Below are 20,589 nucleotides of genomic sequence, written 5' to 3'. Positions count from 1 at the left end.
GAACCAAAACTGGTCAAATCAAAAAATTATAATAAAAAAACTAACACCAAACTGCTATCAAAAACTAAACTGAAAAACTAAAACCAATGAAAATGTCATGTTTAGTTTAAAAGTCTACCTCTCCCAATCCAGAGGGATGTAAAGAAATGACAGCCACAGTGTTTGTACATGCTACTTATACAACCCACTTGAACCCTTTTGCACCCAATTTCCTGCCGCATCCAGGTGAACACATTTAAAAATAGACATTTCATATCTTTGCAAGCTGTCTCGCTAAGATGAGTGCAAAACAAGGCTGCCTGGAGGCGGTGCACACAATGAGATAATAGGCGAGATGTGGGCTGAGATGGAATTGGGAAAAAATATATTCTTTCACAATTTGGCTGAGAGATTGATGAGTGGACTGAAGGACAGATAATTAAAATAACTGGATTTAAGCGGACACAGGACAGGTGGTAACCCTGCTCATTTCAGTGGGTTTGTAAAAGGAAGTGGGGGGAGGTGGAGAACGGCGCGTTGTGTACCTGACGTTCTGTGTAGGGTTCCACCTCTCTGAAGGCAGCTCACCGCTCTGTGGGTCATCCACTGGTGGGTGCAGGATAGAGATACACACATCCCCATTCTAGTGGACAGCACATTATGTTTCAGGTACCATTCTACACCACAGTCAAGTTAAAACAACATACCACCAAAAAAGGATCAACCTGTTGACACTTGCATACACTTCTGCACAGTTTGTGTCATATTTACTTTTGACGAAATCCAAATTTGTAGCTGCAAAAACATTACAACAGGGGTATCAAAGTCAGGGGCCACATTCAGCCCAATGTAATCTGAAATGGGCCGGACCATTAAAAGAACATAATCAGGGCTGGGCGATAAAACAATAACGATATACAAGTTTTTATATATATAGGTAAACTCCCAAAATACCTCAGTAAACTTCTTTCTGTTAGCTCTAGTAGTTTTCGTTTACGTTCCTCCAGGTGGTTGCTTTTGACTGTTCCCCAAGTCCTGACAGATTTTGGAAAAACAGCATTTTCCTACCATACACCATGGCTGTGGAATAATCTTCAAAAAACTGTAAAACTACATACATTCATTTCTATTAATAATTTTAAAAGTATCATGGAGAATGCAGTGAAGGAAGAATTTCACTGTTTTCTTGATGCCATAATGGTTGAATAGTTGTTATTGTGTTTTACTGTTGATTGTGTATAATGTACTTGTTTTATGTTGTTTGGACTTTGTATTGCTGCTACTTTGGCCAGGTCTCTCTTGCAAAAGAGATTCCAAATCTCAATGGGACTTCCTGATTAAATAAAGGTAAAATTAAAAAATAATAAAAATATATCGGGAAATAACTTTTCCTTGATAGAAATATGAGACATGTTCGATACAATTTTGATAAAATTAATTCATCCATGTTTTGACAGACATAAGAACAGCCAATCATAATTAAGTAGCGCTGCACTGAACCAATCATGCTAGAGCCATGTCAAGTTAGGTTGATGCACACAGCACAGGTATAAGAGTAGCTGCAGCACACATGCTAATGTTTGGGTTGCAGTGGGAGGTAATGAGTGTTCCCTCAGGAGAAAATATGACCGAGAACTTGGGTGACCGGGTTACTGAAAAGTAGGGGTGTAATGGTGCACTCGTTTGGACCGAACAGTTTCAGTTTGGGACCTTCAATACGATATGGAGGTGTACTGGACGAATACAGGTAGCCTATGTGAAGAACGCAAACACTCACCTTTCCACACAAACATTTTTGGAATGAAGATTTTATTTATTTGGAGTTGACCACCAAATTTAATGGTCTGTTTTGTTTGTGTTCTCTTTTAAAACTTGAGAGCTTTTGCCTGCTGGTCAGACTTTTTAGTTCAGTTTTAAATATATGTACCTGTTTTATTTATCTGAAACAGTTGTATAATGTTCTTCAGCACATCTGTCATGTTCAACCTCTGACCGAAATAAGTCATATTTAAATCAAAAATATTCTTCTGATATCTTCACAACTAACTTATGAGTAACAGAAAATTAAAGCTTGACAAAAATAGTGAAAAAAATATTGTGATATGATTTTTTTTCTAATATCCCCCAGCCCTAAACATAATAATATATAATTAATGTCAACTCCACACTTTTTATGTCTAACGTCTGTTTTAGAGTGAAAAAAGTAAAATTACATTATGAAAGTGTCTACATCTATAATCTAACCTTTAAAAAAATGTGAACAACATGAACAAACAAAAATTTATTAAGAAAAATAAGTGCAATTTTAACAATACTATGCCTCAGCTTCTCATTTGCACATGTGCATTACAACTTACATACAACAGTGGATCTACAAATACACAAAACAGGTAGAATATTGTAAAAATTGAACTTAAGAGATTTCAGGTAGTTCATATTCAGGTTTTTTAAAAGGATAGTCTGTAAATGTAAACATTTTTAGGTAGTCATTATTTATAGGTTATTATGATAGTGTTTTACTGATCTGAGTCACTTGAGATTGGATTGGGCTGAATTTGGCTCCTGAACTAAAATGAGTGGTAATATCTTAAGTGAAATTTGCATTTGCGGTGTAAATTACATTTACAAATTCATCCCGTGGACCAAATTGAACCCTTTGGCAGGCCGGTTTTGGCCCACGAGCCATATGTTTGATATCTGTGCATTACAAGATTAAAGTTTTCTAGTGTCCTACCATGACCGATCATTGCCAAACCGCTGAGATGGAAGAAAAACAAATCACACAGTATATTGTATCATACTGGAATCAAATGTCAACGTTTGTATGAAAACATGCAGGTACTTCTGCGAAGTCCAGTCACTATTTAGAATGTGAACATTACAGTCAGTGTGTGTGTGTGTGTGTGTGTCAAAGATACAAAAAGCCAGGAATATATTCACTAATTTGTGCATTATTTCTCTTCAGTTTTGCCTTTTTAGGGGTTTCCCCCCAAAGATAATATGGTATAACATAGAAGACTGTCTTATCATGTAGAAAGTATCACAGATTCACTGTATCATATATCTTCATTATTGTGGATGAGGTGAGAGGGTTACTCTAATTACTTCTACTCCCTTTGACCATTAGTCTAGTCACACTTACCTCATAAATGTTGGGATGCCACATTTTGGTGAGGAAGCGGAAGGCAGGTGGAGAGTATGGGTAGTCCACAGGGAACTTGATTCGAGCCTGAAGGTGAGAGAAACATAACAAGAAAGTGAGAGTTTATCAACATTTTCCCCTTGCCAAAAGAAAAGTTGTGACAGCTTCTCAAAAGTGTTCCTACCACATCATTATCTCATGGTTTATGAACAGGACGATGAAAAAGTCTTTGGTCACAATTAGGTTTGTTGTTTTGTCAATAATGACCATGCATATGCATTACTTCCTCTCTGTATTAACACACAACTGGAATATACAACATATGAGCCTTAGTGCACTGATCTCCTTGTGCATTACATTAGGTCTGATTCTTCGTATGTCAAACATTTTTTATTGTTTGAAATACTTTTGGTCATGGGAACAGAGGCCACACTAAATACTGACTTTAGCCAGTAGAAGCCGCTGTGTTTTTAACAGTGGTGGGATGTAACTAAGTATTTGTACTTCATTACTGTACTTAAGTAAAGTACAGAATCATGTTAGAGTTAGAGTATGCACAGTACTGTAGAGAGCATGCACAGTAAGTACATCAACCTTTCCTATACACATATACTGTATAGTTGGTTCTAATTATTATGAGCAGTGACATGGGCAGAGGCATAAATCAGTATTTCTACATTCTTTATTAAAATCTCACAGTCCAGACATTGAAACTACCCACTACATGAGTACTTTCACTTTAAAAAAAATACTTTGAAGTAAATTTAAAAGTAAGTATTTAGTACTTTTACTTAAGATTGTTGATGTAGTACTTCTACTTTTACTTCAGTATATATTTTGCAGGACGTTTGTACTTTTGGTTCAGTACTTTCTCCACCACTGGTTTTTAACCCTTTAGGCACTTTTTTTTTTTTTCAAAAACTATTCCATTTTGATATCAACATTTGAAAAATGCATGCTGTAAATGAAAGAAATATTGGGTATCACCCAAAGTTTATGACAGTAAATTTACTAATCTAATTTGCCTATTGTGACATCACAGGATGGCAGCCATACTGGATGGCATAACTTTTAGTAAAATTGAACTTTGAACATATTAACATGGACATTTTCTTTGTGTTTTAGTTTTTTGTCACCTCATCCTTGAAATACATTAACTTAAACATTTGTAGAATGTAAAATGCAGCAAGTTGTAGTGTTTTTTTTTATAGGGTTTGTACATTTTTCAAGGTCAAATTCAAACACTTTTCAACACTTTATAGAGTCATTTTCAAATTTTTTCCAGCACAGCACCTTATCTCTGGGGTAAAATACACATCTACAGAAATACATATACTCCAGATTATTTGTTCCACTTTTTATCACAATGATGTACATTGTATTATGCTATAAACATCTAAAATTATGTTTCATAATAACAAAAACTTTAGCAAGTAAAGGAGAACACAAAGTTTTATGCAAAAAAAGGAAAGCCACTTGTCGTTCTTCAAATACACTCACACCGAGACAAAGATTAAGATACAAATGTACCTGGCATCGACTTGAGAACACCCGCTAATTTTCTTTTTTGTCACAAAGTTGTATTTTTCAAAATGTATCATCTCTCTGTAAGCAGCTTTGGCTTGGCATCTAACCTGACAGAGGAAATATTAAAAATAAATAAAATCACAGGGTTAGAATTGCAAGCACTTAAAACTAAAATTCAAGCACTTTTCAGACCTTGAAAACACAACATTGAAATTCAAGGATTTCAAGGACCCGTACGAACCCTGTTTTTAGCCAAGCAGAAGAGTAGCCAAATCTGTCTGTATCTATCAAAACTAAATAAACTTTACTTAAACGCACTTTACTTGCTTACTTACTAAACCAGCTCAGACCACACCTTTCAAACTGGATTTTCTTCTTCACTTTGAACAGAAACAAGGCCTGAAATGGTGTTCAGATTGAAGGGCCACATGTCTGCTATTTATTGGTGAGAGGCGGGAACAAAATTTGGCTACTCCATCTGGAACTTTGGTTGGTTTCGTTCAGTTATGTTGCGTGTCGTAATATTGGGACTTTGCCACTTAAAGTGTTAATACTGTGCACGTATTTCCTGCATTTTCTTATTGTCTCTTAATAAAGAGACTGAGAAACGCTCATTACACTCCAACGTACAGGAAGGACAGTACTGTCAGTGTAGGTCTATGGCTTTCCAAGCTAGCAGTGACTTCTAGCACAACAGCAATGTCAGACTACATTGTTTCTTTACAAGTGTTGATCCTGTCTTCGCAGGCCTTCACTAACATCAAAGTGCAACTGGTCCAACTTATTTCCACTGTCTAAAAAAAAAGGTGTTCATGAAGTTGCAAGTGTTCTTGTTGGTCACAACAATCCCATCCACAGCCCCTGATGTAAATGGCACTTAGCATTTATTCAACAGCCCAGAACTGGATCTAGATCTGCTTTGGTGAATGAAGTGTGGCACTAGTTAAGTTCCTGCACATTATTATGTTATCACACAGAAAACAAAACCTTTACAGTGTCCTGCTAGTGGACACACACACACACACACACACACACACACACACGCACACACACACAAAAAGGAGTGGTTAATTTCAGCCTGTCTTAACAAAAACCAATGTTTGGAGTACAGAAGCTAAATGAAAGTCTCATAATCATGCTGATCAGCCTCAGCAGTGACTGAAACAAACCTATAAATAGTAGCTGTAGAGTCATGGCAAACCCTACTGAGGTGGCCGAGCGTGGAGGAGTAATGACAGTGTAATGTAATATGGTGAGGAGGGTGAGGGATCTTTCAGCATTTTCAGCTGCTGTGTATGTGGAGCTTAAAGAAACACCAGTGGGTGCTGGGGGGGGGGGCGGCTGCTATGAAGACATTGTGGGGGTTGTCCTCTCCAGCTGTCACTGCAGCCCGAGACAATCCACTCCTCACACCCGTGTTCTGCGAATACATCCCCACACTGCAACCACACCCGCTGTATTAATCTCACAATGAGGCGTGTGTGGAGGGACCCCTGTGTTTAGTCCATACGGCGTGCTATGGGGGGGGCAGAGGGGGGAAACACCGAATGCACCGATTATACATATGTACATCACTCACTGCATGAAACCTTTTGCTTATCCCCCTGTCACATGCGCACACACACACTAACACACACATGCCCACATTTGCTGATTCGGCATGGTCAGCTGGTCTTCACCACAGCGAACCTTCAAGCAGGAAGGAGGGGGAACATGGGAGCGGGGGGGCTGTAGTAGTAAAGGGCGGAGAGTGGATTTACTTGGAATACAGGGGGCTATGCTGTTTATAATACTCATACATACAGCTTTTATCCCTCTTTGCCTGCATTGTCGTGTTCAACCCTGTCTGAATTTAAGGCTGCTTTGGTGCTAAAGAAGAAAAACAAATTTTTCAGGTGGAATTGTGGCTGGTTCAAATAAGCTTTATCCACTGCACGTTAGAAACCAAGGACCAACCATGAAAACTAAGAAAGATTCTCTGTGACCAGGACTTGTTTAGCCAGGATTGTATACAAATTTATAGACAACAGACCAAACAAAATATGTGTGGGCATGGCTGTGTTAACACTGAGAAATTAAAAATCACCATCTCTACACAAAGCACATTGATATTAACACCAGCCTGCTATAGACTAATAAGACCCATCAGAGTCTCTGAACAAAAGACATGAGAAAACTTGAATCCATTTCTATGTAGCAGAGCACACTATCCCTCTACTCTGCCTTTATTAACAGACTTTCAGTGCTGCACTGCACTGACTCACACTAATCCAACATAAGGGTAAATAATACACAACATGATAAACGGAAGGGTAAAGATGATAAAACTGAACAACTTGACCTAATGTACACAACAGTTTCTCTAATATCTACAAACTGTTAATGCATAAACCGGGACCTGATTCAGAGTCAGACAACTGTGGAGAAATGTAATCGTAGACAATTTTAAGACTAACATCATGACTTTACACAAACTCATACAGGCTAATGTGGAATTTAACAGTTTTAGTGCCAACAGACTCAAAGAATTATCATAAAGAGATGTGCATAAACTCACTAGCAGCAGTAACCCTATAACCCATGATGCAGTGCACTCACTACAATTACTCCAACCCCCCCCGCCCCACACACACACACACACACGAACACACACACACACAGGAAACGATCAACAAAACTGTGTATTCTGCCCGTCCTGTTAGAGGGCGTCTGAGACCCGACTCTTACTAAATGGATTTACATACGTAGACTCACTACAGTGACATTGGTCTGATGATACAACAAAAAGTTCCCCAACGAAGACTAGTTCAATAAGGAAAAACAGTTTGTAACTAGACAGACGAGTCAATAACAGATACACAATTACTACCATCTTCAAAAGAAGGAACATAAAACTACATGTACTTTCTTCTGCTGTGCTTGTGTCATCCACTAGGTGAACATTTTGACATTAGTCTTGGAAAAATTGGCCAAAGACATAGCCAAAATTTAGCTCATGAATGATCAGCTGCATCCTCTCAGATACCTGGATGAAGTTTAGGACAATGGCACCAGAATGCTTTACTTCTTCCACCCTTTATTAAAGCCATGTGCACCGTAACCTACATTGTCCCCTGCGGATCAGAATATATACACTAGCTTATTGATTCTTAACCAGTTTGTGGAAATATAAAATCAGATTTTTCTATTTCACAAGTTTTCAAAAGCTTCATATTTGAAGACTGATTTAGAGTGCATTATAAATTCATTAACATGTGTTGTACATGATGTTTTGAGCAATGCAATATTAAAAAAGTTCTCTTGGCGTATACATCCAGCCAAGCAAGGAAAGAGTGACAGAGTGGAGAGAGTATGCTGCGTTAAAGAAAGAAAAAAAAAAACAGATCTGACTGACCCTGCCAGAAAGCTGGCAGCACTTCAGAGTGCAGGGTTCAAGCCAACATTGCACACATTACAGGCTGGCAACAGTGAAATACATAGCAGCTAGCCAGCCAGGAGGAGGAGGAGGGCCAGCCGGCACCATAGAGGGCTTAGTTTGTCTTCCAAAACAATATAAGCATCAAGATATCTCTCCACTGGCTGAGGACTGGGCAAAGACAATCTCAACTCTTATGTTTAAGAGCATCCAACTGCTGGTGGCAGCAATGGCAGCGTGTGTGAAGGCATCAACAGTGGTCTGTAACTGCACCACCATGGCAGTAGCAGCTGATGGACGTGGAGGGGTTCTTGCTCCATATGATCTCTGGGGTCACCATGGATTAACACAGCTCCATGTAAGAACCAACTCCATCTGGATGTTTTCTGTAGGTTCCAGGAGGATCCACAGTGACCAGAACCAAAGCATTGAAGGAGAAGACATCAATAAAAATGAAGAAGAGGACACCAAAGCGTTGGCCTCCTACAGCTGTAGGTGTTGCTGGAAATGAACTAAACACACACCCACACCGTCTCAATCAATTTATTGGTTTCTCTCAAACAGACACATATTCAAAGCCTAGATATTTCTGTTTCAAATTAGTTCAAATTTCATATGTCCTGTTGGATCTCTTTTGTATAATAAATGTTCACATTGATGACTCAGGTGGTGACTTAAAAATTATTTTGCACAGACACACACACACACATCTGTATGGCCCCATAATATACCTAAAAGAATTCAAGAATTTCATGTATCAGTCTACAATGGGGAAATGATGGAATACAGAAAAAATGTCAAATATCACTACTAAAATTAAATGTTGACAGTAGAGAATGTACAATTATATAATGTAATGGCTGTGAGGTTAAAAAAATCTGATTATAATGGAAGTCAATGTGGCATTTTTGGCCACGAGGGTAACCACAGGGAGTATCTGACACTAAAGAAAAAAATAGTGATGCAATCAAATCAATTTTGTTGCTAATCTTTGACTTAATCAAGGCTCTAATCACCCCCACCAGTATTTATGCCCCATTTCCCTACTATTTAATATATGGAAAATATTTAATTTTTGGTGTGTATTGTGTTTTGCAATAAATCATTCATAATTCACATAATTAACTGGCATTTAAAGGGTTAAAATCCTAAAAATGATTGAATGTTGTACTTTTGAACAGGAGCTGAGGTTGTTTAAAAATTTAGGATTTTTTTTTTTTTTTTTTTTTTAGCCACAAAGGTAACCAGAGGGTATTAAATTTGAGTAGGGCATAAGGGTCAAATAAATCATTACAAATACAACTCATTAAGCTACATATTCCTTGAGAACAGAGAAATTTGTTTTCTCAAGGTGAAAACAAGGTGTCCTGGCTGTCCAATCTGGCCGGGACATTTCATACTTCATGAAAAACTCAAGTGCTGAGCTCATGGGAGGTCCTTTGCTTTTCCACATTAACCACACCCTCTTTGGATTTCTGACCAATCACACTACACACTCAGGCATCGCACAAGAAGAAACTTCTGCCCAGACGGTGTGTTGAGAACAAGCTGCGAGAACTCCCAAACCCTGGCAGCGAGAAGAAATGTCTCTGTTCTCACAGAGTACGTAGCACGCTTTAAAGTTGAATTTTTTATGCTCATTTTAAAATTTGCCACTGAACTCTGAAGTTCACTCCACTGTTAGGCATCTTTCACACAGTTGTTGTTTCTAACATGTCACAAGTTAATTCCATATAGCAAGTCTTTGTCAATCCCCTTCTGAGCTCACTCATCTCTCTTCATCCACCATCATCATTGGCAAGTTCATTTGAACAGCGCATTTTATACATAAAAGCAATTCAATGTGCTTTACATAAATAACAGGGTCATTCAGATGGGAATAAAACAAACTGCTTACATAACAAAAGATCAAAATGATAAAAAAAAATATAATTAAAAGATAGTGTAGGACACATAAAATCATAATGACTGACTGCTAGTTAGGACTTTATCTGACTAGGCAAATTTTCTCATATTTGGTAAGAATGCATAGTGTATAAATGAAAGAATTCATGTAAGAAGTGAACAGAGCCACATTTACTCTTTGGAGCCTGAGGTGACCATATTTGGACAAAGGGGTGGCACTGAGGGGAGAGTAGCTTAAACTAAAGGCCACTATCATCATCATGTTGGTGTAGTAAAACCATTCAACAGTCTTGTTAGTGTAACTTCTTAACAGCTACAGCTGAGCCGTCTCTCAGGGAAATAATACAGTGAACCTTCAAAGCTGAAAGTGAAGCTCTGATTCAGCAAAGTGTGAGCTTTCAATCGCAATCAAAGCCACAGAAACCATCAAACAGTCAAGGTGCAATGATTCCAATATTGACCACCGGAACTGTTATTAGAGGGTCTAAATTAAACAACTGAGAACTGACTCCTGAATATTTACCAGTATTTTTGATACAAGTTCAGTGGAAGTCTATGGAACCTAATGCCGCGTTTCCACTACGTGGAACCAGCTTGACTCGACTCGGCTTGACTTGACTCAGTATTCCTGCAGACTGTTTCCATTACTGGATACTACAGACTTTACAGTACCTGGACGTCATAGCGATGTGGCGTGTTATTTCCGTGTTGTCTGCTCAGAGAGTTGCTGAAAACTCGCTTGTTGTTGTCTCGTCTGAATTTTTACGTCGGCCACCAAAGACTGAACCTCCTCAACTGACCATGGTGTAGTTTTGGGCTGCTATCATGTGGATTAACGTATTGCTATATTTACTGTCCACTTCCGCATCTGTCTTTTGTAAAATGGCAGGTCACAGAGAAAACTGTCTGACCAATCAGTGGTCTGCAGTGTTATACGTCATGGTTTAGTATCGCTTGGAACCTTGGCGGAGGTGATACCAAAAAACTAGTACCGGGTACCAGATTCGAGGTCCTTTTTCGTAATGGAAACGCAAAAAAGCCGAGCCGAGTCAAGTCAAGCCGGTACTACACAGTGGAAACGCAGCATATGACTTTTGGGAACCAGAATCAAGTGGCTGTTAGCAGAATTATATTTTAACTACTTACACATTGGCCCCATTTACAGTATTCAGTTGTCCCACGGTGGAAATGTCTGATTCATTTTGTCTCAAACTGACTTTCTGTGATTCATTCATGATGCAATGACAACAACAGCATGATTTCCAGTGTAACATGTCACTGAGCAGAGGATGGTACTCAGTGTGCCAGCAGGTGACACTGACCTGGCCATCAGACAGACACTAAACCCTGGATCAATAGAAATAGAAGAGGATGGTTGAGGTACAGGCAGGATCTGGCCTAAACACTGCCAGGCTGCTTGTTTGGCTCAATTGCTCTGCAGCAGTGAGCAGCTTGTCTCATTGGTACGGGAACGCAAATATGCAAATAAGTCAAGGAGGAGACTTCCATCAGTGAAAAAGTGAAAATAAGAAGAGCTTACTAATACCCCCGCCCAATTGCAAAACACTTTGCCCCTCCTGCTCACTGATACCCTGCCTACCCAAGGGATTCATTTTTCAGTCATAATTTTCAATTGTTTTAAAAGCTTTTCAAAAATTTGTAAAAAAAAAAAAAAAAAATTTAAATCAGAAATGGAGAGAAAGGCACATGTAAAGTACATGTGTGAAATTTGAAAAGAATTGTGTGAATAGTGTCCAAGAAATTGACTGGATAAACTGCCTAAGAGGAAATTCTCAAAAATGTATTAAAAACCCAAAAATTTAAATTCAGCCATCAAACTGTGAATTCCACCTTTCCTGTGAAATTTGATGAGAATGAGATGAATAGCGTCAGAGAAATCAGTTGGACAAAAATCCTGAACGGACGGACAGACAGACCAGGGTTCCTTCAGGTTTCTTTCTACAAGTTAAATTTAAGACTTTTTAAGGCCTTTTTAAGACTACTTAGAACTGAATTTAATGCCCATTTCATGGCCATACTGGCAAAAATTCATAGCTCCTAGAATATATGAAAATGTATTTATTTACATCAGCAGAGATTGACTATTACTGTGCACAAAACTGAATGTTCTGTGATCATTTCTAACCGGGGGCTGCAAAGTTGGCGATAATTGGTTCCTAATTTCAATATATATATTGTTGAGTTGGAACATGTGGAACTGAGTGGACTAATAGTCAATTAGGTTCATACTGTCTACTAGAACTTATATAGATTTCCTTTTCCTATTTGTCAGACAGATGGAAAAAGAGTTAATTCATGGTCCTCAGGGCCCATTTTCTGATTTCTATGGCCTCCCTGAGTGGTATTTGTTAGAAACGGGCCCCGAGGACCATGATGCTGTCCTCTATAGGATGAGGTAGAGGGTATAATCGCCCTGTTGCCTGGCAAACCAGGATAAAACAGCTGATAAGGACACATCAAAGGAACAACAAGTGACCCTTCTGAGGAAGGCTCAGGTTGTAGCCGAAGCATGCCAAGGTAAAAGAATTAACTCTTTTTCCAACTGTCTGACAAATGAGAAAAGGAAATCTGTATGAGTGGACTAATGTTTCTTTCTTTCTAGTTTGGACATTTACCAGACACATTTATACATAATACAGTGAACAAGTTTATGACAACATAACTTAAGACCTACCATATCAAATGTAATACCTTTTTAAAAGGTATTAAATGCAGATTTGTGAATTCAAGACTTAAGACTTTTTAAGACCTCGCAGGAATCCTGACAGACAGATGGAATTCCTGATAGATCTATAGACCCCCCTGCCCTCTGTATTGTGGTACTCCTTATCTTAAATACTAATCTTTACTTTGTAGCATTCACTTCCTTCCCTTTCACTCCACAAAGAAGTAATAGGTACGCTACACATTATTGTTTCAGAAACAACAAACCCAAAAAAGACCTTTGCCTATGACAAAGTGTTAGCATTCGTTGTAAGATGCTACCACGGGCCTGCAAGTCATGACCAATAACTGGATTGAGCACAGAATTAACAGCATCTCTGGTGAGAAGGTGACTCTGAACAGCTCATCTGAGTAGTGGGCATGAAGGGGAGACAATTTTCTCATTGAGCATGGAAAAAAGGGGTCAGAAAATAGAAATAAAAATAAACTTTTTTTTGGTTTGTGACCTACAAAAAGATGCCTTGAACAGTGAGATAAAGAGAGAACGCACCCACCTTGTGGAACATGACAGCACGGCGAAGTAAACCAGGTCACAGAGTAATGCAAGAGACCCTGAACAGAACAAATCATCCTGTTCTCCCAGTGCTCCCCTTTACCTTCTCCATGGACCTTTTCCTTCTTATCCTTCCACATGCATACACATCATGTGCCCACCCCTTGAGCAGAGCAAATTCATCCACCTAACACACACAGATATATACCAGTCCCAAAGATTATCATGTTCATACCCATCAGGCCCCTGCCTCATTAACTCAGCTCCTCAACCACAAGAACAAGGAAGCAGGGGAGAAAAGGGGTCAAAAGACAGTTTCATTCCAGACAGATTGTTAAAAGTCCACTGTGTACGATTTAAGAGGATCTAATTACAAAAATGGAATAAAATATTCATAATTATGTTTTCATTACAGAATAACAACTCAAACAATTAATGTTGTTGGGTTTTTCTTGTCCATGGAAGGAGCTGTTTACATCCAGTGAGAGTGTGTATCCACATTTCTACTAAATACTGAAGAATAATATAATATCTATATATAATGAGAGCCAATAACTGGTTAGCCCTTTAATGCCTGAATGTATATGCAAGTATATTATAAAATAAATTTGTTTTTGTTTTCAAGCAGATGCTAAATTAAGTGGAGATGATAGGTAATTTGTCCATAGCACCAAAAATAGATCAAAACTAGAAGCACTCGGAGAGCGCAGACCTCCGCCAAGGCTGATCAGCGGGCCCCCCCGTGGGGCCCCCCCGCCCCCGAATACCACCAAAATTTAATCATTTCTTCCTTATCCCATTTCCAACAAACCCTGAAAATTTCATCCAAATCTGTCCATAACTTTTTGAGTTATGTTGCACACTAACGATCAGTGGCCCCCCACCCCCCCGTGGGCCCCCCCACCCCCGATCACCACCAAAATTTAATCATTTCTTCCTTATCCCATTTCCAACAAACCCCGAAAATTTCATCCAAATCTGTCCATAACTTTTTGAGTTATGTTGCACACTAACGATCAGTGGCCCCCCCCCGTGGGCCCCCCCACCCCCAATCACCACCAAAATTTAATCATTTCTTCCTTATCCCATTTCCAACAAACCCTGAAAATTTCATCCAAATCTGTCCATAACTTTTTGAGTTATGTTGCACACTAACGGACAGACAAACAAACAGACAGACAAACAAACAAACAAACCCTGGCAAAAACATAACCTCCTTGGCGGAGGTAATTAAGGTATGATGCCAATTTGTGACATCAGGCATGATGGTCAGTAAGTTCTAACACAGGTTCATAAATACATATCGAATATATCCATACTGGCATAGGGGGAATACATACGCCATCTTGAATGATTATGGTTTGATGCCAATTTGCAACAGTTGATGTTAAGGGGTGAATTGGGCAATCATTCCAACATCATTATCATTTGACACTTAATGCACGTCTGAACTACAACTATCACCTTAATAGTAACTGGATTACTGTTGAACTAGTTATGTAGGACCAGGCAGGACCACATTTTATCTGTTAAGCTATTGTTTTCCTTGAATGTTAGTATTACCGTTTTGAAGCCAAAAACATTTTTATAAACTTTTTTTTAGTGTTTTATGTGTTTTTTTTCCTTTATCTGTTGTATTGATAACTTCTTTCCTGCTACTTTTTATTATACTTGAATGGACCAACTGTAACACCCAATAATTTCCCCGCTGGGATTAATAAAGTATCTATATTAAAAAAGCCAAGTGGCTTCTGTGTGCATGCGTGCGTCTTGGGAATCATACAAAAACCATAAAGAGCTGACTGCTGCAGTTAGGCATACTTATGAATTTTTGGTCAAGGAAGACAGTAGCAAAAACAGCAAGTTGATAGGACCAATATTTTGGGAGATATTAGTAATTGTGGAAAACAACAGCCTTACAATTGCGTTGCTATACCCAGAACGCTTTGGTGGTGACTGCTGGACAAATGCAGTACAGCATGCACGAATACACAACTTAATAAAAACTTCCACATGTAGAACCTGTGGATCCCCACGGCTCAACGCACTAGTTATGAATTAAAAAGCCTGTCAAATACATGACAGAGGTGAGTATCCAGATGGTTGCAGTTGTCAACATTACTGCTATATATCACTAAATGTCACATGAACCTGTAAAGTATCATAAGTGAAAAGTTCAGAGTGTTTCAAAGACTTGATCAGCACATGGGTGGCCCATACAGTAAAGGAGAAGACCACATGGCCCTGGCTTCAGGGGACAGTTATATCTGTCTACTAGGGCCTCACACACACACACACACACCTCTGCTCACAGCAGGTTCTCCTTTTCAAAGGGGCACCACTGCAGGCCAGGGCTCTGCCTTCTCATGATCTGCCTGTTCCTGTGTTCCCTCTCTTTTACTCTGCCCTGCTCTTGTTTCTGTGTGACACAGCCAGAGGGGGAAACATGACTCCAACAGCCCGGCCAAGGCCTGGCCCCGCCAAGCCAAGCCCTGTACACGGGCCGGGCTGGGTCCTCTGTGCTGTACCCTCCCCTCCACTCTTGCTGCTGCAGTACTAACGCACAGTCTGCACAAATAATGTACTCAAGGAGGAAGGAAGGCAGGCACAAACAGGGAGTCAGCTGCTCAGCACAAGTGGGCGTTTGCTGACGGATTTTAAGAACCCAAAAAAGACAAGACAGACAGGCCTGGGCCTAAACCATAGGGCAACTCCCCTCCTCTGTTATGAGGGAGTTTATTAAGACAGTTTAGAAACTCAGTCCATAAACTCAATTGGAAACTTTAAGCTGTCCTTAGGGTCCAAAATCAACTTTCTGGCTCAAACACCAATGACAGATAAACACAGTTCACCAGTTATATCGGACATAAAGCTGCATTTATATGACTAAAAATTACAAGAAAAAGGTCTCGCACAGTATGGACTGTTTGAGTCCATGTTATTGAAAATAATTGGATTGGAATAATTGTCTCACTTTGTGAGGCTAAGTGTTTCTGATTTCACAAATTAGTCTGTGTAATGTGTTTTAGACAAACAAGTAGTTTTTGTGTTTGCCCACTGATCATATAGGTCTATGTTGCTGAATCAACCATACCATTTTTTTCAATTACATATGGTGTGTAGTGCCCAGTTTCCACTGCATGGTATCGGCTCGACTCGACTCAGCTCGGCCTTTTTGCGTTTCCATTACAAAAAAGGACCTGGAATCTGGTACCTGGTACTAGTTTTTTGGTATCACCTCCGCCGAGGTTCCAGGACTGGGGACCAGATACTAAAACGTGACGTGCACACACTGCTGACCACTGATTGGTCAGAGAGTTATCTCTGTGACCCGCCGTTTTACAAAAAACAGATGTGGAAAAGGACAGTAAATCTGTCAGTACATTAATCCATATAATAACAGCCCAAAACTACACCATGGTCGGTCAAGGAGATTCAGTCTTTGGTGGCCGACTTAAATTCAGACCAGACAACATGCAACGAGCAAGTTTATCAGCAACTCTCTGAACAGACGACACGGAAGTAATGCGCCGCATCGCTATGATGACCAGGTACTGTAAAGTTGGTAGTATCTTGTAATGGAAACGGTCTCCAAGAATACCGAGTCGAGTTGAGCCGAGCCGAGTCGAGCTGGTCCCACGTATTGGAAACGCGACATAAGAGCTACCATTTTTAGTCTGCTCAGATCTGAAAATTCTGTTCAGCCAAACTCAAAATTTACCCACATTTGACTCTTGGCCGGTGTTCATTTTGGATCCTCACTGCCAGACAGAAATATGATAGTCGTTTTGTTTGGTTTGCAGTATGACTGTACACTGACTGTTTATATAATAAAAATGAACAAAAATGACAACCGAACTGTGCTTCAGCCTTGTGACACTACACATGTAGCATAGCTTCTTCCAAACACTGGTATCAAAAACCTCTCTATGAAACACAACCAGATGGCCTCATAACAGCCCAGTGTGTCATTTTCTGTTGCTCTGACACTTGACACAAGAGGAGGCAGGAAGAGGCCCAATCTGCCAAACGTTAATCGATTTCTGGAGCCACAAAAAGTGATGTCATACTTAAAAAGCTGAGTTTAAGGGCCTGCACACATGCCATAGAGGTCTTTGTTTTAACCCCATTTTAATCTCATTACCACAATTAGATTATTAACAGCAGCAGAGTAAATGTCATTGGTTATGTGTTTTAGGGTTGATTACAACCTTTTAAACAATGAAAAGATAGCAAGACAATAACAGCTCAGCACTGCCTAAAGTTCTACCAATGCTAAAGATATTTGTATGAACAGACTGTATGAAAACTTGACACATAGAGCACATCATCATATGCCATGTAATAAGATACTGGGCCATTATTTTTCCAGATAAAATGTTGCACAAAGCCACCAAACAGCTCGGACATATGATGTTAATAAGAGTATGATTATGCAATCTAAAAAAAGTCACACTTCTTCATTTTTTATTCGAGGGGTCAAATAACTGAGAAGAGATGATTCAGAGAAAGAAAAAAGAGAAAGTGCAGAGAAAATGAAGGACAATAAGCAGGGAACAATCAGCCAAATTTACATGATAAGTACACCACAAACAAGCCAATATTTAACTGATTCAAGCTGCACAGTGGGATGAAAAAAACTGTCATTTTATCAGGTTGAATAAAAGGGCAGTTTAAACCTAGAGCTAGTTCATTCAGTCTGAATGCATACAGTTACAGCACACAGCAGAGTCTGTGCAAACAGGCCCGAGGCTGGCTCCACAAAGACGGATTCAGACTCAAGCCTCAATCAAACTCACATTCGGACATTACGACAGAGATGTCGAAACGTGTCTGTTCCCATTTTGTACTTGACTATGTGAAGTTGGAAAAGTAGGATCATTTCAATCTAAAAACATGTCTGACCATGTCAGCACTTCTAATCACTCAGCTCTAAGGCACCAAACTTTGACTGTACATTGCTTGGATATTACGGAGTATTGAAAAGTGTCTCGTCACTTGACACTGATGACCCAGTTACCTAAGGAGTAAATCTAATCAGGGTGCAGCATTTACACTGAAACGTTTATCTTTTGCGTTTTAATTAATAGAGTTTTCTATATGTATGTGTGTGTGCGTGTCTTCTTTTTTACATATTATAGAACTGCTTTAAGTGGAAAAACTCCTGTTTGCGAAACATAAAATTTGAAACAAAACTACATTGTGATAAATACATTATTTTTTTGTTATAAAAGTGTATTGATTGTATAAAAAACTGAAAAACAAAACTAAAGATTTGTCCTGTCATATAATTTGTGTTTGTTAAAAGGGAAACTTTAGCTAAAAAGGAATCATTGGTTGGTTCAGTTCACTCACACAAAAAACTTCAGAAAAAAACTATTTCAACAGTTACATATTATTATTTTATTAGGGAAAAGTCATCTAGGAAAAGGACTCTATACTCTTCAGTCAGTTTTCTTGGACTATCTGTCAGTGTCCCCTTTGTTTTACATTTCCAGTAGATTACTGCTGTCTTTGAAAAACAACAGTAACCTCGTTTCTCATTAAACAATATTACAAAACACAAACCACAAGCCATGACCTACATTTTCCTGGTTTTTATCATCATTGTCATACAAGTTAGTCTGAGGTTAGGCACGCTAACTTTTCAGACTGTAAGGTTTTGTGTGTATGTTTTACAGGTATTAGAAGGATGTAATTGCAGGAATTGTATATAATACTCTTAATTATGCACTTAATAATGTATAATAACCCAAAAATATGAACAGTTCTGATTTTTTTTTGTTTATTTCCATTGAATTGGGCCATTTATATCTACATAGAGAGAGGATTGCTGTTCGTGGAGTCTGCTTTTTTGCCCCATCATGTTTTAGTCACTTCTAACAGACTACCTCTTCTTTTTTTGATGTCACCACCTGTTTTATACCTTGTCACATTTAATGTAAAGCTAAATTACCATCATCTACTATGTTTGAGAAAGGAAAAGTGTTTGACATCCCCTTAGCTAAAAAGGCCTGAAATGATAAGATAAACCCTGGACTTTCACATTCATTGCCGCCACCACGGGTGAAGGTAAGGAGGTTTTTGGCATTTAAAATGTAGGTCGGCCTTTATTTTTATGAAACTGTCTAACTTACATTAAATTGACTACTATATATTAATTACTATTCATCTGATTAATTAATTACTAAAGAAGAATTCAGACTTGCCTAACAGTATAAACCAGTCTAAAGTTCTGTACGCTGGGGACAGCTGCTCTGCCTCGTGCTGTAGATGTCACCATATCATGACTGGCTATGAGACAGACTGGCCCTCTGCCAGTAATCACCAGACATATGCAGCCTGGAGGGATAGTTCACATGACAAAGCAGAAGCGTTACGCACAGGCTAAAACACAACAAGGGGCGACCTTAAACTTGGAAATTTTTCCAACTGGGGCCCACTGACACATATAGGTCAAAGTACGCAAGTGTTGTGTTTACTTCCCTACTGTCAATTCGAGACAGTTGTCCACCACTGTAAAAATGACATTTACACCCTGAAGTCATAATGTGCGTGTCATTCATTTGTCACTGTGAGTCTTTCTGAGCTACACCCATCTGAAATAAAGACCTGACTCAGCCAGGTTTTGTGCAACGTCACAACCTGCCCCCGTTTCTGATGAACAGGCAGCTGCAGCGTGTCATCATAACTTGTTTGTTTGGGTAACCTGGGTGTTTTTTTCTGTGTTATAATACAGCAAACTGGTTGGATAGAAACCTCGCACAGAACAATGAGTCACAACCATGCGGCGGATTTCACAGCCAGGCTGTGCATTCCTGGCCTGACAAAGGAATCCTGTACACAGCACCCTCTCACACTTACACTGAGCAGCAGCGTCTACGACAGCCCAGCCAGGGCCCTCTCTGCTTGTATTCACAGGCTTGGAAAAAAAAAAGAAAAAAGAAAAAAAGACCAGAGGCAAAATAAAAAGGGACCTTAAGAACCGGAATAACAACACACTGGGAAGCTCAAGTGTTGGTTGACAAACAGCGGTTTCAATAGAAAGGCTAATCTGAGCACTGTAAGGGCCAATACTCAAATTTTTACAAAATTACAGTTAAAATGTTAGATGGAAACACCTACTAAGCAAACAAGAGAACTGAGCTTTATGAAGCCTTAACAAAAAGGTCTTTGATTTGAGAACAGGATGACTATTCTTGTATTTATCCTTAGACTTAAACTACCTTTCACATTGTTTTGATCTATTTTAACACCCTGACCTTTATTATTATTATTATTATTATTATTATTATCATTATTATTACTATTTTTCTTACCACCATTTATTTATTAACTCATTATTCTTTTAAGAGTACAATGACAAACATGAAGTTAAAGTTC

The 20,589-nt window shown here is 39.0% G+C and overlaps 1 protein-coding gene across 1 annotated transcript in view; it reads right to left on the bottom strand.

The window, feature by feature from the left end:
• cdc34a (cell division cycle 34 homolog (S. cerevisiae) a) overlaps window positions 1-20,589 on the bottom strand; it is a 28,013-nt gene that overhangs the window by 5,839 nt on the left and 1,585 nt on the right. Inside the window, exons 2-3 of the mRNA XM_030131899.1 lie at window positions 3,122-3,208; window positions 525-622 (exon numbers count right to left, since the gene is read on the bottom strand). Of these exons, the coding sequence (XP_029987759.1) occupies window positions 525-622; window positions 3,122-3,208 (185 nt within the window). The remainder of the gene's footprint in view (window positions 1-524; window positions 623-3,121; window positions 3,209-20,589) is intronic.

This window comes from Sphaeramia orbicularis, chromosome 4, assembly GCF_902148855.1.
Source record: "Sphaeramia orbicularis chromosome 4, fSphaOr1.1, whole genome shotgun sequence".
Taxonomy (NCBI): Eukaryota; Metazoa; Chordata; class Actinopteri; order Kurtiformes; family Apogonidae; genus Sphaeramia; species Sphaeramia orbicularis.
This window is presented reverse-complemented; position numbering and strand designations above follow the sequence as displayed.